General features: G+C 43.3%; 1 protein-coding gene across 2 annotated transcripts in view; it reads left to right on the top strand.

Annotated features, from left to right (window-relative positions):
- TDP1 (tyrosyl-DNA phosphodiesterase 1) overlaps positions 1–27,890 on the top strand; it is a gene marked incomplete at its 5' end in the record, with an annotated part of 69,133 nt that overhangs the window by 18,208 nt on the left and 23,035 nt on the right. For both annotated transcript variants that reach the window (XM_082841963.1, XM_082841962.1), the window contains 6 exons: positions 2,907–3,074; positions 3,523–3,601; positions 5,670–5,852; positions 6,471–6,519; positions 8,731–8,797; positions 10,322–10,429. In XM_082841963.1, the coding sequence (XP_082698089.1) occupies positions 2,907–3,074; positions 3,523–3,601; positions 5,670–5,852; positions 6,471–6,519; positions 8,731–8,797; positions 10,322–10,429 (654 nt within the window). The remainder of the gene's footprint in view (positions 1–2,906; positions 3,075–3,522; positions 3,602–5,669; positions 5,853–6,470; positions 6,520–8,730; positions 8,798–10,321; positions 10,430–27,890) is intronic.

The raw sequence follows: 27,890 nt of genomic DNA, 5'->3' as shown, positions 1-27,890 counted from the left end.
ACATGGTTGTGAATCTCCAAAAGAATTGAACATGAAGGTTTTTCATGGCTCTATTTTATTTTATTTTTTTATTTACTAACCCTTTGTCCTTGGTGCATATATGCCAGATCTCGGTTTTGATCTCCTAAGAGAAGTTTAGGTTTATTTTTAGGGATTTTAGGGACTTGTTCAAATCGTTTCACCCTTTGTTCTCCTTCCCGATAAGGCTTCATTATGACCAGCCTTAATTTCGCTTTCTTTCACTTAAGCTAGTCTGCACGTCTCTGCTTTCCTGTGTTAGAAGGAACTCACCCTTTCAAGGTTCGAGTATCTTCCCCTGCATCTTCCTCCTCATTCCCTCGCTCATACCATTGCCCAGCCTGGGCTAGAGCCCTATTCTGGGGCTCTGACTGAGCCCAAGTTAGACCTGTGCTCCGTAACGGGAGAGGCCACAACAGTGAGAGGCCTGCGTACTGCAAAAAAAAAAAAGTGGATTAAAGACCTAAATGTAAGGCCAGACACTATCAAACTCTTAGAGGAAAACATAGGCAGAACACTCTATGACATAAATCACAGCAAGATCCTTTTTGACCCACCTTCTAGAGAAATGGAAATAAAAACAAAAATAAACAAATGGGACCTAATGAAACTTGAAAGCTTTTGCACAGCAAAGGAAACCATAAACAAGACCGAAAGACAACCCTCAGAATGGGAGAAAGTATTCGCAGTGCTCTTGATCCACCGAGTTTCCGGTTAACAAGGTCTTTGCTACCCCAGGAGCTTCTAGCGGCTAGCTTGCATTCTGGGACTCATGACTCATGTAGCCCCATCTAAAAAAGGAAGTGATATTAACATAGCTTGTTCTTGAGGGAACAATAATATAGCTAAAGGGATTTATCAAATTGGCTCTCCCGTGGCTCAAAGAATCCCACCCATGGCCTCTAGCGCCTCTGGAGCTTGAGTTTATAGGCAGCCAGGCCTGTTTCCTTAGGCATCTCTGGGTTGGCTACTATGGGGAAGGGATTAAGGGTAAATGGCTCCGGTGTTCATTTTTCTCCTTTATTTAAAAAAACTTCACGTGGTTCAAAACTCAAAAGTACCAAGGGTATGAAATCTCCCTCCAGCTTTCCTCTGCCGGCCACCCCAGAATAGGAGGTGCTGTTACCTCACGGTTAGTCTAGATTCTACTTTCTCTGAGACTTTCATGTCGTGGGTTGTAACTTTTTAAAATATTGGCTTGGCCAAAAGGTTCGTTCGGATTTTTCCGTAAGACCTTATGGAAAAACCCAAATGAACTTTTTGGCCAGCCCGATATTTAAAAGTAGTTTTTTTGTGTAATCTCATTTCCTGGTCATCCTATCATGGCTCTGCTGATTCTTGCCTTCTCCACATGTGTTCCAGCCATCCTTTTCACCTGCTTCTTGGTCCACCTGTTCATTTCTCAATTTTAAAATTATTTGGCCCAGGGTGATTTCTCTTCTTGTTTTGTGAAATGTTAAAAACGCCTCACATCTTGGTATCCTCGTTTAGAAAGTCGTCATCTGTCATGTTCCTCATTCAGAACTCTCGTGAGAGAACCTCTAATCCAGGAGGAGCCCCACTCACCCTTTGGGCTCCGAGTTGCTACTGGGAGGAGAGACCTTAGCCAGCCAGCCCGACATGGTCGCGTTACACGCACAGGGTCAGAGGGAGGCCCAGAGGGGTCACCGAGCTTGCCCAGAATGACACAACCAGGTAGAAGCAGATCCAGGTCCAGAGCCTGGACTCCTGTCCTGGTCACAAGTATAACCCCTCATGCGAGGGGTCACCTCGAGGTGGGAAGGGAAGGTGTGACTTGCCACTGCTAGAAACGTGTACGGAGTTCACAAGACGCACAGCCGGGATCCTCGTGGTCCTGGATCCTTCCTGCCCTGACAGCCTGCCTCTTACTAGTCTCCTTGGAGGGCCGCTGAGTGAAAGAGGAATTGGGCAGTTTCTCTTTTGGCTTGTTGGGTAGAAGTGTGGAAATAACCCAAGAAGGGGAAAAAGGCAGACACAGCTCGTACTTGCTGAGGCTGCTTTAAGTTAGACCCTGTTCATTACCTCGTGGGCGCCTTGGTGAGGCAGGGCTGTTAACCTGATTTTGCTGTTGAAGAAACAGCACAAGAAGTTTGAAGCCATACTTCTTTGTAATCTACGAGGGACCACTTCACAGAAGGACTGGGTTTCGCTGTGCTTGTTTGCCATTTGTGGGTATGATATAGAAGTTTGGGCAAAGTATGCTGACAAAGAATTGATGAAAGATGTCTTTAAAGTTTTTTTACTGAATTATTTGAAAGTCTGAGGTTAGTGTTAATGTAACATGACTAAATGTGGTCTATACTCATTCCAGACACCAGATTTGGGATATATATATCCCATATGTTATATATGAAAATGAGTTTGTTTATTGAAAACATTTGCACATACATTTTTTTCTTAGATAACTTTTATTTTCCACTTGGCTAAAGAGCTACATTGACGTGGGCATGGGCAGAACCTTGCTGGGGTTACTGCTGGTGGTGGGGTTGCTATAGCAGTTAGGAGTAGAACACTTAACTGTTGTCATCAAGTCTTTAAAAATGATGTAGAGGTGCGAGGGGGAAGGTACGTGAATGAAGGAGAGAGCATGGAGAGACTGAGTCGGGAGAGGCGGACAGAGGCCAGGTCTTACTGGGTCTTAAATTCACAGTGAGGTTTTCAGAAATAATTCTGAATGTGACGGGAACCATTGGAGTGGTGACATCAGATTTGTTTCATGTTTTATAAGGATGACCTTACCTACCATGGAGAGAGGTAGTGAGAATTCACCTCTTCCTTAGGGTGAGTGCCTAATCAGCACAGAGGTACCACTGTGATCAGCTGTGCTTCTGACTGTTAAAGGTTATATATATTTTTTTGCATTCCAGAATGTGGTTGAGCCCCTTGTACCCACGAATAGTCCATGGGACCCACAGATCTGGAGAATCAACCACACACTTTAAAGCTGACCTCATCAGCTACTTGATGGCTTATAACGCCTCTCCCCTCAAGGAGTGGATAGATACCATCCAGGAGCACGACCTCTCAGAAACAAAGTACGTGGCGTCTTAGCAACGGGGTGCTTACCTTGAGCGTCATGTGAGGTCTGGGACACGGGGGCCTGGCAGGAGATAGCTGTCCTTCGGGATGTGATGAGAGCAGGCCTGTCCCTGTCTGCACCTCCTGGTCCTCGGGCACTGAAGTGGAGGCTGGGAGATCTTGCCCCTCACCTGAGTGCCATCACCCCACCCCCTCCCATCCCACCTGGAGAGCTTTCTCTTAAAATTGCTGAGCTCTTTGCCTGGTACCTCACACTCCGTGGGTGTCCCACCATTACTTGATGTGCTCAAAAATGATTTTAAGTGTCAGTCTGAAGAGGCATCTCAAGAAAGTGGGTTGGCTCTTAGAATATTTCTTGCTTAATGTTACTTTTCATGCATATTTTGTGATTTGGGAAGTCCACAAATCACTATGTTCTATAACTTGTGCTTTATATCTTTTTAGTGTTTACCTTATTGGCTCAACCCCGGGACGCTTTCAAGGAAATCAAAAAGATAATTGGGGACATTTTAGGCTTAGGAAGGTAACAGAATTTTTACTATTTTACCATTTTTTTTAAATGTAATGTATGTTCTGTCCTTTTTCATTTATAATTGGTATATTTTGAAGGCAGCTTCGTAGTATCTCTAGCACAATTCTGGGCAAATAGTAGGCACGTGATAATTGATTGTGTAATTATAGTTTCCAGTAATTACTTGCATTTTAACATTTTGCCTCATTTATAGATGTAGAGTTAACAATTCTAAATGGCAAAAGTATATGGAGGATTTTTAGTTTTTTTTATTTCTTGTAATAAAGATAGAGATTTTTTATTCGTATAAGTATTATAGCTTTTCATCAGCACATCAAGGATTTTTAACACAAATTCAACAAAGAACAGAAAATAGCGTTGAGTGAAGACTACAGCTGAGCTATGATGTGTTTTGTTTGCTAAACCATTGCCCTGAGAACTGTAATTATGGCAATGACATTTGCTGCTGGTATGAAAATAAGCCAAGAAAGATCTTTAACAAAATAAAACAACCAGCAGGTTAAAGCTTAAAGTTTTCTCCACCTCTCTCTAGAGTCAGTTTATCGACCTTGGTAAATTCCTCAAAGGGGCTTTCTTAAAAGCCCCTCTTTTTCCATAAATTATGTTGTGTGAGAATTCCGCCCAGCCAGTGACAACTTTTCACTTTAATTTCCTTTTGTAAGTGACACCACAGCTGAAAGTGGGCAAGGTCTTGAAGTCACCATCTTTCTATCTTGACCTGGGGCGGAGAGGGTCCCACATACTGGCTAAGTGCACAACTTTGTGGGCGGATACCCACACCCAGGGCCAAATCCTGACCTGGTTACGAGCCATGTGATCTTGCCTTGCTCCTTAACCCCTCTTGACATCCATAAAATGGGCGTAATAATAGTACTTCCCTCACAGAATTACGTAAGGATTAAATGAGGAAATGAATGCAAGGCATGTGTTGAGTGTTCGGTAAGCACTAGTGTGTATTAGCCTGTGGGCCAGTGTTTCAGAACGGCCAGGTGATCGCACATACTGTGCAGCATCCCAATCTTATTGAAAGCTGAGGAGCATCTTGGAGTTTGCGACCACTTTCCACTGTCAGGAACTCGTGGTGCATCAGAGCTGCATTCCAGGGAAGATGGGTGATCAGACGTATGTTCCACGGAGGTGTAAAGAGAAGCCCAGGGACTTGGCTAGGGTCGTGTACCTGATCAAGGACTGAGCCCAGAATAGCCCCAAATAGAAGCTGAGTCTTGTTGGCTCAGTCCTGTTTCCTTTGCCATGCTGCACCCAGGGTGGAAGTTGAGAACTATTTGGGCTCTTTGGGGAAGTGTGTTTATAAATATTAATGGAAAATAGTACATATAAAGTAAACAATACATCCGTCAGAATATGAGCTCCACTGGGGCAGGAACTGCGGCTTTTTTTTTGTTGTTGCCATCTCCAGCCTCTAGGAAAGACCCTCAGTATGTGTTTAAATGGATAAAATTTCCCAGTATTTTCTGAATTGTTTCTGCAGCTTTGCATAAATATCAGACAAAGCAGGAAATGCAGGTCAGTCTTCTGCAGTGCTTATGGTAGTATGTATCTATATGTAAATATATTCCCTTTTATTTCCAGAGCATCACAGCTGCCTAGGCCCCAAGGGTTAAACCTCATTCAAATGATACGAGTCAAAATATACAATAGCTTGACCTCCTAGTATTGTTTAGGTATGTTAAACCATTGCAACTTCAAGGCAAAAATCTAATTTCCTATGCCAGGTTGGTGCTTTATCTGACATTGCTACTAAAATGGGTCTTCTTTTTATTTTTTTAATCTATTTTTGCTTTTAGTACAAATCAAAGAATTTTGGAAGAAGAATACTTGTGTCCACTTGCTCAATTAAAATAAAATATCTTCAGTGTTTAAAAATATTTCCCAAAGAAGGAAAAAAAACTACACATGGATATGAACTTGGTTGCTAATATTTTCAGCCTTTCCTTGTGAATGAGGCATTCCAAGGGCAGAAAACCATGTTCTGAGTTGTCACAGCATTTCTGTTCACGTGTTTGGAGTAACGGTAGCATTCGTTTTTATTCTCTCACAGATTCTGAAAGAACACACCTCGTCCATACCTAAAGCAGAGTCCTGGCCTATAGTAGGTCAGTTCTCAAGCGTTGGCTCCATGGGGGCCGATGAATCAAAATGGTTGTGTTCTGAGTTTAAAGAGAGCTTGGTGACACTGGGCAAAGAAAGCAGGGCCCTAGGAAGGGCTGTTCCTCTTCATCTGGTGAGTGTCCCCCTCCTCGAGGTCACTGTTCTTATCCTCTAGTCCAGGGGAAGAATCAAATCAGTCCTCGTTGTCATAGAGAGATGTTTCATTCCGTGGTTTGGGGATGGAAGCAGCAGGCCCTTAGCATAGTCATTTGTAATCAAGTGGCCCTAATATCATTTGGTGCTGGGAGCTTGCTGGTTTGCTCAGAGCTCCATCTCAGCCACAGACTAGCCTGCGAATTCTCCATTCCTTCCTTGAGGTCGTCAAGCCAAGGGAAAAAATGCTTGATAAAACATTGCCAGCAGAATTACAAGCATTATTAGTTTAGAGACCTTTGAATTAATAATTTTGCATTCAATTCAGTGTTAATTTGTCATTTCAGAGGGAAAAAAAATACTCAAATGGAAATGTAATTTTCTTTCATTGACTATAAATGCTTTCTGTAGTTTAATTACTAGAAGTTTAATTTTTTTCAGTAAGATGGGAACTTGTTTAAAATTTAAAGCACGTTTTCTAAGTCTTTAGGTATTTCTAATTGAGATTTTCATTTTCTTAAAAACGAATCTTCATTCCTTTTAACAAATAGTTCTTCCATGTGGTAAATTCCAAGTGTTTTGTTTTTTTTTTTTTTAGATCTATCCTTCAGTGGAAAACGTGCGGACCAGCTTAGAAGGATATCCAGGTAATTGTTGGGGAAACTGTCCCGATTGTATTTTGTGTTTGTGTATATTTCATAAATGCCCTGGTAAACATTTTCTTTTTTAATTTTATTGGGATATAGCTGATTTACAATGTTGTGTTAGTTTCAGGTGTACAGCAAAGTGATTCAGTTATACATGGCCCCGGTAAACTTTTTAAAACAAGTAATAAAAATGCCTTCCTCCTTGAGACCAGAAAAGTGTTGGTTAGAAATTTAGAGATTATTCTCTCTTAACTAGATAAGGATCATGACAGTAGGTAATATTGAGCAGTGCTGTGTTCCAAAGATGATGCCATGCAGTTGGGCAATTTGTGTGTTATTTAATCCTCACAATAATGCTCTGAGTGATTGATATTTTTACCAATAAGATTGTTCTCACTTCTGCCACCAGCATATTGGTTGTCCAGACAAGACGTCCGGATAAAACCAGCTTCCCCTACAGCTGTGTGTCATACCTTTCTCTGACCTCTCTCTCCCCACATCCCCCCTGCCTGAAGTACTGTGTGGTTCTTCCAGATTTGAATTCCAGATACAGATAATATTGAAGGTCCGGAACTTATGCTTAATACTGAGATGAAACCTTTGGTATAACCCAGTTGATATATCTTGTCTTGCAAGAGCTTCATCTGTAAATCCTAGGACTGTTTTGTAGACATCTTTCAGTCTTGTCCTCTATTTCCCTTATGTCAGTGCTGGGCACTAAACTTATTTAGAATTCAGCAGCCCCCCCCCCAGATAGTGCATTCAGGAGGTATTAAGCAGAAACCCAAACAGGGTAATGCCTTGGGAAAAGGGGAAGTCTGATTGGCATTTGCTTATGGCTGGAAGCAGAGTGCTCTGAATTAGACCAGCTTAGTCCATTCATTGCTTATCAAACTACATGTGACCCTGCCAGGAAAATCTCAGTAGAGTTTGGAGTGTATTAGCCCATTTGTTGCCTTTTTTTTTTTTTTTTTTTTGTGGTACGCGGGCCTCTCACTGTTGTGGCCTCTCCCGTTGCGGAGCACAGGCTCCGGACGCGCAGGCTCAGCGGCCATGGCTCACGGGCCCAGCCGCTCCGCAGCATGTGGGATCTTCCCGGACCAGGGCACGAACCCGTGTGCCCTGCATCGGCAGGCGGACTCTCAACCACTGCGCCACCAGGGAAGCCCCATTTTTTGCTTTTTAATGGCAAGCTAAAATTACTTCACTGAGACTCAGGGACATGGTGATTTTCTGGTTGGTTTGGCTGCTTTTTTTTTTTTTTCCTCCTTTCTGTACTTCTAATAGGCTAGATCCATGCAAAGCATGTTTTTCAGTAGGGAAGAACTTGGTAGTTTCAATAAAGCTATTGGGTAACTGGTCCTTGAAACCTCAGCTATGTTCTTAGTTAATTTGTAGTGGGAGATACAACATGCCTTATTCGATATGTCAGGAATTTAAAGCCCTCTTTGGATATAGATTACTATGGAGAAGTTCTAACGTGTTTGGAAAGTCACTGATGAATCTACAGTGAACTTTCTTCCTTTCAAAGAGGAACAAAAATGGCTTCTAATTGTGTTTCCACTTGGAACTGTATCTTCGTTCTCTTTGTAGGACTATGGCTTTTAGAATTCCTTTTTAAAAATGTACCTGTTTAGTGAACATTTTAATTTAGTGATCCTTTTATTTCATTTGTAAGAATCTGTGTCGCTAGGACAAAGTCTATTTGGAGACATCAGTGTAAAAGGTGAAGGAGGCAGGAGAACGAAGTTTTTATCCTAGTGTGCCTTCCCCCGAGTGTCCTGGTCTTGGGCAAAAAACAGGTGCACCAAACCTCATCTTGCAAAATGTGGCTAAGGGTGTCTCACCTGCATGAGGACAGCAGGATGGGCAGAGATTCATTCTCTGGTCTTTCCTAACATTTCAGATCTGTGCTATTATAGATGTTAAATTTCCACCACCACTACCACCCCAGTGATTAAATACCTTTTTCTATTCAGATAGTAAACATTTACTATTTGACATGCATATCTAAGAAAGGAAACCCCATTGAGAGAGCAAACCCAAAGCAGGTTTGTTTAGCCATTTTCTTTCAAAGAACTGTTCCATAAGATGAAGTAAGTAGTGGTTTTCTTTTACCTTCCAACTGTTTGCTGTAGATTTTCTTCTTAACAAAGGATCCTCAAATTATAGTCAGTAATTTTCATTTTTTTATTTTTCTTATTTTAAAAGCCGGGGGCTCTCTTCCCTATAGCATCCAGACGGCGGAGAAACAGAATTGGCTCCATTCCTATTTTCAGTAAGTAATAGGTTTAGAATGCTGCCTTTGCTTCTTTAGGGTAAAATAAGAATGTTATTTGTCAGTATGATTTTTTTTTAAAAAAAAGGACCTTATATAATATAGCTATATTTTTTATCTGCATATGTTAGTGATAGAAATCATTTAAAACAAGGTTCTAAACATTTCTTGGAAATGTTTTTTAATACCAAAGAGTCAAATATTGGCATACAGAGAAAAAGGTAAATAAAAGAACATGTTGGGAAGTTTCGAATTTACATAAGCAGCAATTTTCGTCCACATTTCCAAAATATGTCATCCTTCCGTCTACACATTCATACGCTGTGAAACCACAGGCTTACCGAGGGAAGAATCCACGCCACTCTCTCCAGGGCACGGGGTGCCTTTGGCTTGTTGTAACAGTCAGCAAATGGCCGAGTGTTCAGGTGAGCGGGGTGTCCTGCGTCCTCTTCTGGCTGCAGTGGCTGCACATCTTGCGTGTTCTAGGCCAGTTCTAGTTTCATACTTGCTTCAACAAGCATTCATTATGCTGGACGCCAGAAACGAGGGCAGATTACATTTCTCTAGCTTTCAGTCTGGGAGTTCCCTGGCGGTCCAGTGGTTAGGACTCCACGCTTTCACTGCCAAGGGCCCGGATTCAGTCCCTGGTCGGGGAACTAAGATCCCACGTGCAGTGCAGCAAGGCCAAAAAAAAAAAAAAAAGAAGCTTTCAATCTAATTCAGTACGCCATTCATCCTGGAGCCTTTCTTTAATGCTTTCTTTGGAGATGTTTGGTTTTGCAGAGGACATTTTTAAAAATTGAACTCCTTTCAATATTGTCCTCATACAAGTGAATGTAACAATCTAATAACGAAACTACCTAATCCTGATTTTACTCTTGCAGACAATCTGTTTTCTTGAGGGACCATCCTCTTATATTCATAAGTAAGGATTGTTGCCTCGTAATATAGGTCATTTTTTTCCCCATGGAACCGTAGTCCTAAAAATGTTGGAAACTTAGAAACCAAACTCAGATATATGAATATCAGCATTTGACTGGAATATTTCTGAATTGTCCCCCTGCCTTTCAGCATTCCATTTTGATATTCATACTGTTTGTATTTTTCCCATTTTGTATTTTATTCTTTCAATAGCATTTGATGAGCCTCTTATACTCAGTAACATGCTCCGGGAGCACAGTTCCTGCTTTCAAGGAGACCAGATGTGCATTCATGCGGTTAAAAGCACAATAGAAATAATATGTATGTGTATTCATAACAAGACGGGAAGGCCATACGAAAGGTTACAGTGCTTTTTGTAGGTGGTGGTAAATTTTTCTTCTGCGAACCTACATTCTAAAATGAACATGTGTTATGCTGTTAGCTGAGTACAGTTTAAGGAGATATCACAGGTCATATCACAGAGAACAATGTACTCACTGTTTTTTAGATGATAGGAGTTTGCTTTTGAGACAGTTTCCTCATACTAGGACTATGACCAATTTATATTTTCTAATTAGTGATGCGTGTCTTTCCCGTCACTAGCAAATGGTCAGCTGACACGTCAGGCCGCAGCAATGCCATGCCACATATTAAGACATATATGAGACCCTCTCCAGACTTCAGTCAACTTGCGTGGTTCCTTGTCACAAGGTACGTAGTTCTTACATTCCTGATGGGAGGAGTTGTTACAAGTGTATTTGTAACTCCTGCTAAGAGTACTGAATAGGGTTCCAAACAGTGACTTTGTGGATTGTTGCTAGTTTTCTTTGTGTATGTGTGTGTCTTCTATGAGCCTTATTTAAAGTAGGCCCTTGACATGAATCCCTTGGTAGAGGGATCATTGCCTGATTTTACTTATAAGTGTAGATGTTTACACGGTTTGCATAAAGTTTGTGTTTGCTTCTGTATTTAATACTTCAGAAATAGGAATTAAGCAAATTGACATTTGGAGTAAATACAGAAGAAGAATAACATGGTAAAATTAATATTCCTTAATTGTTTTCTTCTTAGATAAGTGAAACTTGAGCAATCAAATCTCTTTGTGTTTTTTTTAAACATCTTTATTAAGATATAATTAACATACTATAAAGTTTACCAATTTGAAGTCTACAATTTAATGATTTAGTATATTCACAGAATTATGAAACCATCACAATAATCCAATTTTAGATTATTTTTGTCACCCCCTATAAGAAAGTCCCTACCTATTAGCATTTTTGTGTCTGTTTTTATAACAAGCTATAAAATAGAGCTGGACTAGAACTTTAGTTTCTGGCTTCTAATCTACAGAGACCGTTAGGCATCTCTTCATAATTTAATAACACAGTTGATGCCAATAGCAACTAATTAAGGTATCACAGAGTAGAATTATTTCTTTAATGATGAACAAACTTAAACAGAAGTTTAAAAGCTTTCATGAACACACTTTTCAACCAAAGAACCACTTAGAAGCAACCAAGTTACTTTCCTAGTTTATGGAAATTAGTGGCTAACCTTTGCCCCTGGCTCCGGATACGGGTCCGAGACTAAACAGTGTTAGTGGTGGGGGTTAGATGTGAGAGCGGGCTTCCCAGACGTTTCTGAGGAGCCATAGCACAATGGGAAAGCATACTCCTGAGTCCTAAAGATCGGGCTCTTCTGTTATTCACTAGCTCCGTGAACTTGGGAAATTTATTTAACCCGAGGCTCTTTCCTGTTGTATGAAATGGGAAAGGTGATGGCTGCCTTTGGGGGTTATTGTGAGAGTTAAATGACAGAGCCCAGTGCTGGAGACATATCAGCCCATGACATGAGAGCTGTCGTTACACTTGTTCAAGCTCTGCCCTCAAGGCTGTGAAGGATGGCGAGGGGAATTAGTGCCCTTCTCTTTGCTGTGTGCCTATAAAAAGAGAAACTTCTGCCTGTAAAGAGTAGGTTACCTGAGTATGAGACCTGAACTGTAGATCCCCTGGGTGGAGAAGTCATTGCCTGAGACAGATAGGAAATGCCAGAGAGAGCAGAGGCATGGAGGCCGTGTGGCCCCTCTGTGGGTGAGGAGTTTGGGCCTTGGTGAGTGGGAGATTGTTACTTCCTCCCCCAAGTGTATTTTAAATAAAACACACTTGAGAAAGCTAGATTATTACCAGTATTCCTGAATTTCAAGTGATGAGAAATTAAGTTATAATACTACCCAGTCTTCTATGAAGTTAACCAACAAAAACATGAATTGGGGCCTAATGTGGATCCTTGAACAGCCTCCCAAGTGACCTGGATACTCAGAGACCACATTTCAGTGTCAGCTCACCTATGTGCTCAGTAACTGTCTGTTAAACCAGCTTACTAAGTTGCAAGGAGAAAAACCTGGCTTTTAATACTGGTTCTGTCACATCGTGATGCTGTGTGTGACCTTTGCTTCCTTGTATATGCTGATGAGTCAGTAGGACTCAATGAAATTATCTACTTGCTTCTGATTCTACAACGCTACCGTTGGAAGCATTGCGGAGTGGTAGGCCATCATACATCCCAAGGGCTACTTTATTACAAAGCTTGTTGTTTTGCTCTGTGTTGAGTACCTGAAATGATGTGACAGACATTTCCCTCAATCAGATCTGACAGATTCTCTACCCATTATAATATGTTTTTATACTCATCAAGGCTCTTACTGAAATCATACCACTTTGCAGCAATGTTGAATTGAATCTGATGGCTATTCTTCCAACTTTGGTTAAAATCCTCTTAACTATTAGCAGAATGTTTTTTCTCAAAATAGGGTGAGAGGGTCAGAGCAATATAAAGGAACATATCAGTCATTGGGGAAAAGTGATCTCGTCTAGCATCATGGGTTTTTTGGCTGAGAAAACAGGTGCCCCAAGAAATTAAGCATTCAAAAGCGTGCAGCTCACCTTTTGTCCACAGAGTGATCAGAAGTGATCTCTTTTACTCCCCTCCTGCCATTAGGTAGACTTTTCCTCCAAGATGTTAGTGTCGAAGTCTTCTATGTAAGAGTGCTTGCTGTGGGTCTTTGAGGGTTACTAGAGATGGAAATCCTGGTGCCGGGGACCCAGGGATAAAGGAGAGGAGAGGCTGTTTGGAGGGCTGGCCTGTAGGATAGAAATGGAAACGTTGGGTCCTGGGAAGGGAGGGACGATTCCTCTCACGCTGCCGTGTTAGTCAGGGTTCTCCAGAGAAACGGAACCAGTAGATGAGATACACAGAGAGGTATTTTTATTTTAAGGAATTGACTCGCGATTGTGGGAGCTTCAAAGTCCAGAATCCATAGGGCCAGCCCGCAGCCTGGAGTCTCAAGTCTCCGATCCTGTGCTGCAGTCTTGAGCCTCTCTTTACTTTCCCTGGAAAAGACAATTTGGGGATTGTTTTTCCTCAAAGTGGAGTGAAAAGGATAGATGTGCTTCACAGAAGTTGCATGAGATTTACTGATTATGATTTAAGGGCACTAAGGGAGGTTGAGATTAAGTTAACCCCGTGAGTAATCCTTTTCTACGGGCTGAGTTTCATAGTTTAACGACAGTGTGTGCTCAGCCCTGGGAGCACGACTGGGAAAAAGAGCGAGGCGTGCTCCTGCCGTGCAGGGGCTGCCGGGAGAGACGACGCTGGCCCCTCGTCGTTCCGCTGTGTAAGGACCAGTGTTGGAAACATTTTCTGGCGGGAGCAGGGTCTGGTTGTGTGAGAGACCACCAGCTAAAGATAAGAAAGTGGTATTTCATGTAGGTCTCAAGGTAGGTCTGGACGTAAACCAGGTGGATTGGGAGGGGAATCTGAGCCGAGGAGCTAGGGGATGAAGGGCACAGAGCTGAGAAAGCCCATGGGGCTTTCAGGGAGAATCTGAGTGAGTCCCTGCAGCTAGATGAATAAAAACAGATTCAGATACCTTCAGAACAGATCTTCTCAGACAAGTGCACCTGTGTTCTTGCACTTAAGTCCAGAAAGCATCTACTGTCGGTTGATTCATTTAATATTTGGTGGCGGTTTTGTACTGTGAATGTCTGCTGTAGTACTGACTGGCTTAATTATAACTTGCAAGTTAATTGAAGAATTTGAAATTTGTCTTTGTGAATCTGTGGCTTCTAATTTTATTCTGGAGCACCTAGACCAAAAACTATACTTGCCAAGATGTTTAAAGGATAACAAGTAACATTCATTCAGGGATTTCGACATGCCAGACGCTGTTCTAAATGCTTTATGTACGTTTATTCATTTAATGCTCAACAGCTCCATGAGAACTTGGAGAAATGAGTGGTTGAAAAGGCTGCCCGTGGTCACACGGTAGTAAGTGGTAGAAGCAGGATTTGAACCCTGGGCATTTGGCTCCACGACTGGCACTCTTCAGCTCTACCTTCTAATGCCTCTTAATTAAGATACGGTTTTAGTGCTCCTGTTTTCTGTGAAGACCAGTTAGGTCAAAAGAAACTGCAGCACATTTTACTTTGTTATGTAAAGGAGAAAAAGCCCCCGTAGCACTCCAGTTTTATGAAAGGATACCTGAGAAATGTAACTTCTATAACAATTTAGAACATACTTAGAGCCCGCTCTCCAGCCCTTTCATAACAAGGGAAGGTACAGATCCCAAGTATAAGTGACATCTACTAGTAACTCCTTTCTTTTTTGTTTCCAACCTTATCTCCCAAACCGAGCTCATCTATCTAGAAGGAGGTTCCTTTCCCGTCACCCCTCTTTGCCCCAGAGGCACCTGCCCGCTCTCATCAGGCTTGAAGCCCAGTTGTCCTCTTGTGCTCTTCCTTCCTTGGAGCGTTTACCGAGGTCCTTCCTCCTGTGGATGCTGGGCACTCGGGATAAAACAATAAGAAGATGTATGTAGTGCCTTTGAGATGCTCAGAATCTCAGAGATGTCAGAAGCCAGACACAGAAATGATTTCAATAGAAAGAGATCAACTGTATTCTTGACGTGGGCACGTGGACGCTTTCGAAATAGCTAACAAAGCTTACTCTGCCTTCAGATGTCTCCAAGTTTCCTTTTCTAATCCCTGGACTTCTGAAATGATTGCCTGTCTGCTGTCCCATCACACAGGTCGTACTCTTCCCAGGCCACCTGTCCTCGTTGTCCATGACCATTCATCTTTCAGAGACACGGGTCTTCCTCACCGTCCCATGTTCAGAATCCTCGCCCGTTTCCTGTAAGCTGAAGTCTGGAGTCCTCCATTGGCATTCAGACCCTGGCCACCCCATTTCCACCTTGCTTCTCCTGTACTTCCTGGCGGGAACTGCCAGCAGCCACCGGGCTGGCCTCCTTTGCCCCTGAAGTCATCCTGCCAGCAGCCCATGGAGTCCCCTTTCCAGATGCCTTGGTCCTTTTCCTCTGCCTCTCCAGCTGCTGCTCATCTCGTCAGTATTGTGCTCAGGGCTGGCCTCTTCTCAAGGAGGCTTTGCCTGCCGCTACTGGTCTCTGCCTCCTGCACATCCTTAAGAGCACTTGTGCGTGTGCTTGGGAGCTCACTGTTCTGTCTCATCTTGTAGAGAAGAGAGAGTATGAGCTTTACATCATCAGACGGTCCTGGACGAGATGATCTGTCTACTCCTGAACGAGTCTTTTGCCATGAACAAGTTTCTTAACCTCTCTGAGCCTCAGACGCCTCATCTGCACAGCAGCCACGAGGGTGTGAGGTGCCACGCTTGGTGATTTGACCCACAGGCAGAAGAGTTCAACTTTAAGTTCAGAGCGGTAAATTCACTGATAAAGTATAATGAAAGAACTGGGAGTGGAAGAGCATAGTCTTGACGCACGGGTCACTAGTGATAGTCCAATGCGTGTGGCCCCTCCGTGGTACCTACTCCACCGTTAGAATGAGAGGTTCATGCTCTCATGGGATTTACATTAGGACCAAAGAGGTTCTGTCAAACAGCTGGTTGTATATGTGTTATGTAATTGCAGTGTAATTCTGACCATTCTGCATAAGTAGATTTTCACCCAGCAAGGCCTACACTGACTTTCAGCTCTCAGCTTAAACGTCACTGAAACTCTCCTTGCTTCCTCAGCCTCCTGGTGTCCATCTGTCCAACAACTCATGGCACACATATTACTTATTTTAGCAATTGCTCTTTCCAGACACTACTCTGTTCCAGGCAGGGTGTCCATATGCCCTGGGCTTCTTGCATGGTCTATGTTGTTTCCCTTTCAGTGTGGTTGCTTGTGTGATCACTGGCTTCCCTTCTCACCTCTGAGCCAAGTCCATTTCTGTCTTGTTCAGTGCCCTCCGGTGCCTGGCATGGAGGGGCGCTCAGCACAGATTTGTTAATGAGGAATCGAACGAAAGCCAGGATGGAGGCTGTACCAGTGAAAGCACTGCCTAAACTTTGTGCGTAACTGACTGTGGGAGATGCTTCAAAGGCAAGTCCTGGGCTTGGGGTGTGGCTGGTAGGGAGACGGGGGATGGTGGTCACCATCATCATTAGAGAAGTCAGGAAATGAAACTGGTTTCGGTGGGAGAATGGTCAACTCGATTAGACTGATTTATTATAGTGGGACGGTCAAGTGGAATTGTTTATTGGCGATGTTGCACTCAGAAGGTCGGTGTACACATGGTATATTTTGGAGTTCTCTTTGGAACTGATCATGGACACCCTGAGCCTTTGTGGATGGTCAGGGAAGAGTGGAGCACGAGGTTGGTGCCTGGGAGGGGAGGAACATACAGGGACTAAACATCACATTAACCCAGAGTTCCACTGTCACACAGATGAATTGGATCCAAGCCTTCCCTCCTGAGTTAAAGAACAACTAACTGGTCACCATCTTCCATGAAATAAACTTCCTTCTACCTAAGAAATGTTCTATGTTGTATTTTGGGCATCATAAAATTTAACCATTCATTTCAACACGTATTTATTGAGCACCTGCTATGTAGCAGGTACTTTTCCAGGTGCAGGGAGTGCAATAAGAACATGTAATCCTTGACTTTACGATGGTGAGAATTACACAAAAACCAAGTTTATATGTATCCAAATGGTGATAATTGCTCTAGAGAAAAATAAAGTAGAAGAATAATTTAGGTGCACAGTCCTTTACTCAAAGTCCTTGAGACAAGATGTATTTGGAGCATGGAAACATAGTATGGTACATACACCATCTATTAACATCCTTAGTGGTGTTACAAGTAGCCTCATGTTAGCTTAGGTCAACTTCTGTCATCTAATGAGTTAACAAAATTAAGTTTTGCCATTAATATAATAAGTTAGGTAATAGCTTAATTTCCAAGTTGGTTTCGGTTGTTTTAGATTTTCAGAGCTAACATAGTGCTTACGCTAAGTTCCAGGCATTCTTCTAAAAGCATAGTCCATACACACACATACGCTCATGTAATCCTCATAACAGCCCTACAACAGAGCTGTTAGTCCCCTTTACAGATGGGAGAACTGAAGCACAGAGAGGGTCGACAAGCGCCCAGGAGCCCAGTAACATCCTCACGCACTATGCTATCCCCTGTGTCAGGAAGGGAGGCTGCTCACGAATAGGATGGTCAGGGAACGCCTCACTGACGTGGTGACATTTAAGCAGAGACCTGGAAGAAGCGAGGGAGCCGTGTGGATGGAGAGCTGGGGGAAAGCGTCCTGGGCAGAGAGGCGGAGTTGGGGATATTCTGGTTTGTGATGGAGAAACCAAGTGGGTATTGCTGGAGTGAGTGGGATTGGAGGGCCGGGGAGGTCAGAGCAGTAACTGGCACTCTGGTCAAGATAATCCTTCGTTGTGCAGGATTGTCCTGTGCGTTATGGGGTGTTTAGTAACCTGGGCCTCACATACGAGCCACCATGTCACGCTGAAAGCCATCCAGATGCCCCATGCCTTTCTAAATATCCCCTAGATTGTTTCTCCTGGTGGATGGTATTGTCGTCTTTGAGAATAAATTCAGAACTCTGTGAACAACTGATTTATGAGTGCTGCTGTTCTTTCATTTAATGCATTTTCCTACTTTAGAGTGATGAGGTGGGGTTGTAGAGAGAACCATGGATTCTAGTCTAAATGAAACGATAATGCCAGCAAACCTTGCAATCCATCTACAGAGTGGCAGACGTATTATGTTTTAAGAATGGGGATTTTAGTGAAAGATAAATGCATCAAAAGCTGCATGCATTTAACTCCCTTTTTTTTTTTGACACTTTACTACTTTGATCTATTACCCCTCCATGTTAGTGTTCACGTTTGGGATGAATAAATACCTTTTACTAAAACAGATTTCCCAGAAAAAAATTATAACAGTAATAAGCAAGATGGATGATAAGCAATGTGAATTTTGACTCTAACCTAAAAATGAGACTTCTTTTTTCTAATAAGCCAGATTTGCATGTCCAAAGAAGTGTTGCCCTTCAAGGTGGTCACCTTTTGAAACTAGATATTTTATGAAGAATACTGCCACTGCTCAAATCCTTTTGCCACTCTTTGGAATTTCCTTCAAAATGAGTTTACATGGCACAGTAACGAGTACTGTTTCTTAATAGACATGCTTCTGTTCTAGGCCTTGTATAAGGTTATTGTTGCTTTGTAATAAGTTACCACAAACTGAGTGACTGAAAGCAATGCAGATTTAGTATCCTGCAGTTTCTGTGGGTCAGGAGTCTGGACATGGGTTAGCTGCACAGGATCAAAGTGTTGACCAGGGAGGGCTATGATCTCCTCTGAAGCTCAGGGTCTTCTTCCAAACTCACTGGTTGTTGGCAGAATTTAGTTGCTTATGGCAAAGCATAGCTGTTTGCTTCTTCAAAATCAACAGGAGAATCTCTCCTCAGGAAGGACCTAGTCCCTCCTTTTAGGTTTCACCTGATTAGGTCAGGCCAACCCAGGATTATCCCAAACCTTTTGATTAATTTAAAAGTCAAGGGATTAGTGACCTAATCATGGGAATGAAATCCCATCATACTCACAATTTTTGCTCACACTCCAGGGGAGGGGATTATACTGGATACGTACACCGGGGGGCAGGGGCAGAAATCTTGGGGGCTGTCTTCCAGTTCTGCCCTCCACCGGCCTCATTGATATTCATTACCCAGCTTGCTTCATCCATCTTATTCTCCAGTCTTGACTTGAAATAATTTCTTACTGTTTTTAAACTTGAGGTTTATTTTCCATAGTTAAGGGAAATGCCCTTTGAATATACTCAAAAGACTGAACCTCAGGCTCTAGAGGCTGTTTAAGAAGTGAAGTTCTAGCATTATTTGGAGCCAAAGAAGGCAGCTTTATTGGAGTGAGGTAATAACCCTGCAGCATGATTGCTTTGGAGAACCACATTCACTAGGATGTGTAGAGTTGTTAAAAAATAATGATAGTAAGTCTTATAAAAGATAAGTAGGATCCTAAAAGATCTAATTTCCAAAAAAACACAAAAAACCTCATCACTTTAGAAGTGTACTTCTCATATTTCCTATAGTGTGTGCATAATGATCACTGGTCATTTCTGTACCCATCGTAAGTAGAGGGCGTTGGCTTCCTGGTCATAGGGACTTGGTTTTACCCAGTTGACATTTCACAAATGTGGAAACTGGCTTGAAGATCAGGGACTGAAATCTTATTAAAATGCTACCCTTAATATAGTTTTCATCTTCTGTTTTATTTATCCTTTTAAATACACAAAAATCACAAAGTTTTCATTTCCTCTCTTTCATGATGTGTTGTGATTGGGATTCTGACTGAAAACCTTTTTTATAGATCCTGGGTAGTGTTTTAGTATAGAGCTGCCACATCACTCAAATCTGCACTAAAACCATTTTTAATGAATTTTCCGTGTGATTGGACCTGTATATGTTAGTTTTTGTTCTACTCTAAGAGAAAATGAATGCATAATTCCCATACTTTTTTTCCTACGAAAATGCTCTTCCTGACACTTGGTAATTTTGTGCAATGTCTGTTTTCTTTCAGACCACTAAGTATAGCACCTAGTACAGTACCTGGTCTGCAGTGGCTCGGGAAATTTTGAATGAATGTGTGGTATCCCTCTTAATCTAACTACAGTACCGTTCATTTTCTGACCGCTTCTCAGGTTTAAGTATGTTTTCCTTTCTGTACTGTCCAGAACACTTAAGCTTATCCTTTTTTTTTTTTTTTTTAACTTAAGCTTATGCTTAAGGTTGATCTCAAATCTTCCCCTTTGCAACTTCTTCTAGCTCAGCAGACATGATTCATTGTTTTTCCTTTGTGTTTTCAAGCACCTCTTGCCTGGTCCTTTTACATCTCCCTTGTTGGTCTTTGGGCATCCATTGGCCTCAGTTTATTATGAGCTGCTTGAGAGTGGGTGCCAGGTCTTACTCACCTTCATCCTCAGCATCTAACACTGTGCCCAGCGTATGGTTAGGGACCAGTACCTATTTGAATGAGCGCCCTTTTCAGAACTTCTGTTCAAATAAATCATATCCACACATCATAGAACAAGGGTGTGCAGAGCAGGTTTGTCATCCCACTCCTGTTCCCCAGCCGTTCTGCTCAACCCCAAACCACTACTGCTAGTTTCTTAGCTTTAACGTCATCAGCCCTTTCAAACTCAGGTACCTCAGATGATGATTTTATCCAATCAGCTATCATACTGTGGAGGAAATGGCCCTGAGGTAGAGTCCACAGATCCATGTCCTAATTTGGGATTGCCGCTTACTAGCCTTGCCTCTCAAATTTTGGGAAAGTCATTTTTTTTGAATTTTATTTAATTTTTTTATACAGCACGTTCTTATTAGTTATCCATTTTATACATATTAGTGTATACATGTCAATCCCAGTCTCCCAGTTCATCACAGCACCACCACCACCCCCGGGAAAGTCATTTCTAATCTGAGCCTTTTCTCACTTATGGAATGCTCAGAGGAGGAAGATAGGAAGTAAGTGTGAAGGTTACCCATTAAACGGTATGAGGTATGATGATGTTAGTCAACTACTTGGTTTTTACTGGCTACTGACAACCACGTGTTATTATTAAGGTCATGTTCATTAGGCCTCTAGGGAGTCAAGAAAGCTTATCAAAACTTTATCTGTTTTGTTTATATGACATATGGATATGTAGTATGTGACCTAAAGATTTTCCATAGGTATAGTCTTTTCTCAACTCAATGTGGTTAAGTTAAAAACTGGTCATAATTATTCTATATAATCAAGGCAAGTATATTCAGCCAGAAGAATATGTTCAAAGAAACTTAAAACTAGCACTTTAGCTTGAACTTATTAGAATGTTTTATTGGCTGGCTTTTGTCTGGTTGCTGTTATGGAAAGCTATTTATAGTTCTCCATGCTACTGTGAAATCATCCTGTGTTTGATGGGCAGCCTGTTATGGAATTACTGGAACATAATGACAAATACAGTGTTTAAATTTTACCACAGGACCAAGCAGGCAAGAAGATGAGCTTGAAGAAGCAACCTTGGCTGAGAAGATAGTGGCTAGGAGTAATTGGCAAACCCAGTGAGAACAATTATGAAAGCTGTGCATTGTGGGTGGGCAGAGAGCAGCGATCCCTGTTACAGTTGCCTAGCAACCGACAGGCATTGCAGGATGGTCGGGATGAGTAGAAATGTTAGTGCTGCCACTTTAGGGGAAAACAAGACAAGTGCTTGACTAGAAAACGACTGTGGCTTTTTGAGGAAACATAAAGGAGACTCTCCCCCCCTCTGCTTTTCCACATAGCTGTGCAATGTTTCTCTTATGTCTGTTCCTTTGATTCTGAAACAAATAGTCTTTTTCCTCCTTTGTCTGAGCTTTTTGGTAAAAATCAGATTGGATCACACAGAAAAATATTCATAGATGTCATTGGAGTAGACTTGGTTGCCTGGGGCTACAGCTCCAAGTTGGTATGTCTCAAGTACTTGGTTACAAATAATGGTTATTATTATTATTATTATTATTATATATGAAAGTCTGCAAATGACTTCCTTTATATGTTAGAGATGATTCAAGGTCCCTCACTTTCTTGCATTCTGGTACAAGTAGACCAAGGTCAGTACATGCCGCTTTTCATGCTCGTGGGAGCAAGTCTCCTGAAGCACTATCCCTGATGGGAGAAAGCTTGAGACCCCCAACCTAGGGCCTCTAGACCCTTCGTACGCTGGCATTGCTAGTGACAAGTTGTACCTGTGGCTAGAGATGACGAGGTACGGTCTCGGAGCTCTGCACCAGGAACTGGCCTCCAGAGAAGACGCCTCACAAATGATAACAGATACTTGTGTGGTGCTTATTATATGCTGACTCATTTAATGCTGACTCATCTAATCCTCCCAGTTGAGATCTAGGTACTATAATCCTCATTTTAGAGATATGAAAACTAAAGCATAGAGACCTTGAATAACGTGGCCCAGTAGGCAAGGTGGTAGAGCTAGGATTCAAACCCAGAGCGTCTAGATGAATATCTCTTGCCTGTGTGCCAGACACTGCTCTATGCTTTGGTGATGGATGATGAACAAGACAGGCATGGTCCCTGCCCACAAGGAGCTTGTGTTCTAGCTGGTGTAGCCCTGTTGCCTTCTGCTTCAGGATCAGCACTGCTGGCTAAGTCTCTGGCGAGAACACGCAGCTCAAAAACTCACCGCAGCCCACTTTCCTAAGAGCAACTTGTCAGATCGTGCTTCCTCCCCGCTAACAGCCTCCAGCACTGCGGAGCCAGGCCTTTCCCCGACTCTTCTCTCCTGGCCCTTCGATGAAAATGTTCTGACTTCCTACCCATCGCTTTGCCATAGCTTCCCCACCCGCCACCCCCAACTCAGTGAAGGTTGTGGTTTCTGCCATAGCTGTCATTTGTGGCCCCTGCTGCGCAAGCTCAGATGACAGTGTGGCTGGCCATGAGAGGCCTGATGCTGCTTTTTCCTAGCCTTTGTGTGTCCTGCCTCTGTTAGTCTTTTGAGCATCTGGTCTGTGCCAGGCTTTGGTAGGGTCCAGTGCTTAAACCTTCCAGGTTCTCCTAAAACACTTTTTCATCCTGGTCATCAGTTCCCACTTGCTAGTCAACATCCGGGCACCTGACAGATTTCTCGAGCGCCTGAGTCCTCTGGCTTCTGCCCATCTACACTGTTCATACCAAACTCAACCACCCGCATAGTGGTTCATGCCGCCTAGAGCCTGGATCTTCTGGATGTACCTGTCGTCCCACATTGCTTTGAAGTCCCTTATCATTCAGTCTTTTGCTCATCTGCTCTTCCTTTGCAGATGCACATTCAGTACCTATTCTTGATACCATGGTGGGCCTATGGGCCTGCAGACGTCCCCGAGCTTGGGATATTGATCACTAAATCTGCCCATCTACCAAGAGGTTGATCGGGATGTAGGTAGGTGTGCGCACGTGTGTGTGTGTTCAGGGGAACTCACAGTTTACCCTGTGGCAGTTCAGGGCATCCAGGGTGGCAGTAATGCAGGGGTGGTGGTTCAGAGAAGAGAGAGATCACTTCTGCATAAAATAACTAGATGAAGCTTTGGGACGTGGCATGTTTTGTGTTTGATAGGCCGAGGTGGAACATTAGGTAGAAGAAATCATGTACTTGAAGTCCTGAGGCAGGGGGCGCTGCCAGAGGGGGCGGTGGTCTGGGCTGGCACGGAGAGCTCTGGGGTGGGAGGGCAGCCTGACCAGTGGATGGGTCAGGGCTTGTGGCGCTGGCCTGAGGGGCAGAGGACTTGAGGCTTCGCAGGTGGGGAGCATTGAATGCCTTTGAACAAGGGAGTGAGATCGCCAACAGTGTTTTGCTAATGTTACTGATAGTGTCTGTCCTTGTTCAAGGCTTTATAACTGATGTACTGTTCCCATGATAAGGCCATCCCCGTGCCCTCTGAGATCTAAGTGGAGCAGGTATGTTATGAATGTAGAAACAGGTGCAGAGCTAAGGCTGCTCATCGAGGACATGGTCGAACCAGCACTTGAACGGCTCTTTCTTCTAAGTCATGACTCTTTCTGGAATTGGTTTATGGGATAGAATAGAGGAAATAAAGCATGGGGGCAGAGAAAACTACTGAGAGACTGGTGCAGAGTTCCAGACACAGACTATAAAGGTGGCCACAGAAGGGAAAAGCAGAGGGGCGTTCGCAATAGAAACCTTACAGAAGAATCCAGAGGAACAGGCTGATGAGAGCAGGGCGGGAGGAAGCTGGAAGAATTGGGTTACCTGCAAGGTTGTGAACGGAACTCTCTGGGAAAGTTACAGATGCAGGCAGAGTTTGTGGAGCTGGTCGCTCACCCCAAGGAGGCTGCCCCTCATGCCGTCTCGGAAGGTTTTTGTGGAAACCACTTGTTGGCTCTGCAGCTTCAGTACTTGGTGCTATTGGCTGTGAGGTTCCCAGAGGCTAACCCGCTGTGGGACCCAGGGAGGCAAAGGCGAGGTGCTTGAGCAATGTCACAGACTTTGTCTGGGGGCTCAGGGAGGGATCTGCTTCAGAAACCTTTCAAGGTCTCTAAGGGAATTGACCAAATACTGGCTATTCATCAGACCTTTCAGTGCTACCTGGATTATAAACAGTCCACTGCCTGCAGCCACACCCTTGCTCTCCACAGCTCCTTCTGTTTTCTAAGGTGTTTCCCCATGTGGGAAACCAGGGGCTGGACTAGATCAGTGGTTTGGGGCTGTGGTCCCTGGACCCCTAAGGGTCCTGGAAACCACTTTCAGAGCTCACCGTCCTGCTTTAAATGTTTCCTTTGAACAAAGGACTCTCCAGGTTAAAAAAAAAAAAAAGTTAAAAATATATTACAGTAGATAGCCTCCCAGAGCCTATTCTAACAAAATTTCATGGATCTGTTCAAAGTATTAATACTTTACAAATGTTTCCTTTGTGCCATGCTTTACAATTTCCTAAGCACTTTCACCTAGATTATTTTATTCATTCCTCATTTTAACCCAGTGAAGTGAACAGATGGTGTTAAACCCATATTATAGACAAAGAAATTGGTGCCCAAAGGATGTAACCCCAAGGTAACAGCTGACCAAAACCAAAACTCAAATTTTATGAACCTGTTGCTCTTTCCAAGTTCTTATTTTGCCTTTCCACTATAGGAGATGGACCAAAATAATGGAACATTTCAGTAGAAAATGAAATAGCAATCAGTTTTGGGTTATCACATTGGTTACTATTAAATATACACTGACATTGTTTGATATGGTGTTCTAAATACCAGTTTTGACCCGAAATTTGAAAAGCAACTTTTGATTCCGCTTGACAGTGTTTTTTGTCATTTTGGATTCTGTATGCTGACATGATGGCTTTTTAAGCCCGTGTGATTCGATTTGTGGGATCAAAGAGAGATGGATTCTTTTACAGACTAAGTTGACCGCTAGGCTGGACTGTGCTGTGGATTGAAAGCTAGGCTTCCAAATCCAGATTCAAAAGGGGGTCGTAACATGCCTGTGACTGAGAAACAAAGTGAGGTTGCAAGTGGATTTCTCAGTCTGTTTGGTGATCTGTCAGAATCGTAACTTGCAAAAGCGCACACCCACGTATCTTATCTCTTCTAGACTCTGCTCTTGCTTATCTTTGGAAAAACATGGGTCATAATCATTTTTGTTTTTCTGCTGGCATTTCTTTGTTGATACATTGTATCTATAAATCAGATACCAGCCCCCAAAACACAGCTGATGTGATGTGTCCTTTTTGGCACTTAATCTGACAAGATTGTTGGACATCTGCATGATTGGTTTAATTTTAACCATGCTTTTAAGTTCCTGGCACATTATCACTCATATCTGTATTGAAAATTGGGGGGCATATGTCTGTATCAAGGAGACCAAAATCCTTTGGACATCCTTTACAAAATAAAATAGAAGCTCACTGTATCTCTGCCTCGGGAACTTGTGATAGGATTTTTTTTTTTTTTTTTTTTTGCGGTACGCGGGCCTCACACTGTTGTGGCCTCTCCCGTTGCGGAGCACAGGCTCCGGACGCGCAGGCTCAGTGGCCATGGCTCACGGGCCCAGCCGCTCCGCAGCATGTGGGATCCTCCCGGACCGGGGCACGAACCCATGTCCCCTACATCGGCAGGCAGACTCTCAACCACTGCACCACCAGGAAAGCCCTGTGATAGGGTTATTGAATCAGTGAAGCAATCTGATGAATGGTTTTTGGACCCATCTACCACTATAACCTAGGATTAGGAGGCCCAAATGGACCTGCCTTCTGGAGAATTCCATTGCTTGGTGAGTCACACCAGAGAGAAGGACCAGAGTCAGCCTCCCATAAATTTAGCCAAGTATTCAATGATGGTAATAAGTAGTATCTGTTAAGCAACATGTATGTGCCTGGGGCTTTACACACCTTCTCTGATATAATCTGCACATCACTTTTATGAGGCAGCTGCATTACCAGACCTTACAGGTACAGAACTTGAAGATGAGCAGGGTTGGCTGTAATTGTGATTGAAAAGTATGTGAGCTCAGATTCTGCTCTCACCCACTGGCTTACTGTGCCTCTCCTGCTTACTTGTCAACAGTTAGACTTTTTCCCTAGATTTTGTAGTTTAAAAGTTTTTAATTCTCTAACCACAATGAACAAAATAGTCTTGATAAATTGTATCTTCTAAGCCTTTGTGTATTAGTCTCTTTTCTCAAATTAATTAGATATTTCCTGCCCACCTAACATCTGCAGGATTCAGTCCTAGGAGACATCTGTGGGCTGGAATAGCCATCAACAGCTTCTTGAAAGAGCTGGAGGAGAAAGGGCTCAGTTATCCCCAGGAGTGGGTAGGGTGGAAGGCATCATAGACAAGGAAATGGTGTTTGTGAAGATGTGGAGGCAGTCAGTAAATCAATTTAGTTAAGGGTAGGGGAGTCAAGAAAAGACATGCTGCGGAATAAGGCTGAAGGGGGGCTTCCCTGAAGGCGCAGTGGTTGAGAATCCGCCTGCCAGTGCAGGGGACACGGGTTCGAGCCCTAGTCTGGGAAGATCCCACATGCCGCAGAGCAACTGAGCCTGTGCCCGACGACTACTGAGCCCGCGCACCTAGAGCTGGTGCTCCGCAACAAGAGAAGCCATCTCAATGAGAAGCCCGCACACCGTGACGAAGAGTAGCCCCCGCTTGCCACAACTAGAGGAAGCCCGCGCACAGCAACGAAGACCCAATGCAGCCAAAAATAAATAAATAAATTTATTTTTAAAAAAAGAAAGAAAGAAGATTGAAGGGCATAAACTTGGTCAGACTGTGGAGTTTCCTAAATGCCAGGCTATACATTTGCTTTATATATGCTTCAGGAGAAAGGATGCATTGATACTTGGAGAGCCACTGGAGGAAGACATAGAATGAGAAACCAGAGACAGGGAAATCTGTTTGGATCTAAAGTCTGGGGTGGGAAGGACTGAACTAGGGAGATCTTCTTGGAAAGAGAAAGAGAATGTTACAAGGGGTTAAAAAAGCTTGATATCTGACTGTACACAGCTGCCAGTGGAGCCGGCAAGACCAAAGTCCCTGAGATTTCTGAGCCTGACTGAGATTGTGGACAGAATCGAATTCAAAAGAAAGCTGGTTTTCAGAGGGGAAGCCATGCTGATAGTTTTCAGTTTTTGGAGTGTGGATTGGGGGTAAACATGTGATATCCCAGTGGAGAAATCCAGCTTGTGGTTGCAGATGCCCATTTGGAAATTTGATGATCAAAGTTGGACAAGTCTGAGCGTCCTCTTGTTAAAGTAACGGTTGCAGCTGGTGAGTGGGAAAGTCCCTGTGGGAGGGAAGAGAGAGGAACCAAGGGCAGAGCAGAAATTTAGAGGGTACGGTTCGGGGTGGAAAGAGCAGCACATCTGAGAGAAGCTGAGTCAGAGAGCTGGGAGAGAACCAGAATAGTCAAGTGGAGGGAAAGCCAAGGAAACCAGAGGCAGGGGAGGAGGAGACAACCACATCAGCACAGCAGAGAGGTCTACAGCGGTAGCTCAGCCGCGGCACTCCTGAACATCTGGGGCCGGGTCGTTCTTTGTTACGGGGCCGTCCTGTGCATTGTTGGGTATCTCGCAGCGTCCCTGGCCTCTAGAAAATGTCCCCAGACATTGCTAAATGTCCCCTAGGGGCAAAATCACCCCCAGTTGAGAACCACTGGTCTAGAAGCCCATGGGGTTTGGCAGTGAAGAATATTATTTGAGTGGAAGGCAGACAACAGGTTTGGAGGGGAAGAAAGGGAAGCTGCCAACACCTTGTTTTAGCCCAGCAAGACCCATTCCAGACTCTGACCTCCAGAAGTGT

The sequence above is a fragment of the Leucopleurus acutus genome, assembly GCF_964270905.1.
Source record: "Leucopleurus acutus genome assembly, chromosome: 1".
Classification (NCBI taxonomy): Eukaryota; Metazoa; Chordata; class Mammalia; order Artiodactyla; family Delphinidae; genus Leucopleurus; species Leucopleurus acutus.
The sequence above is the reverse complement of the archived record's forward strand: the minus strand, read 5'-3'. Positions and strand labels throughout refer to the sequence as shown.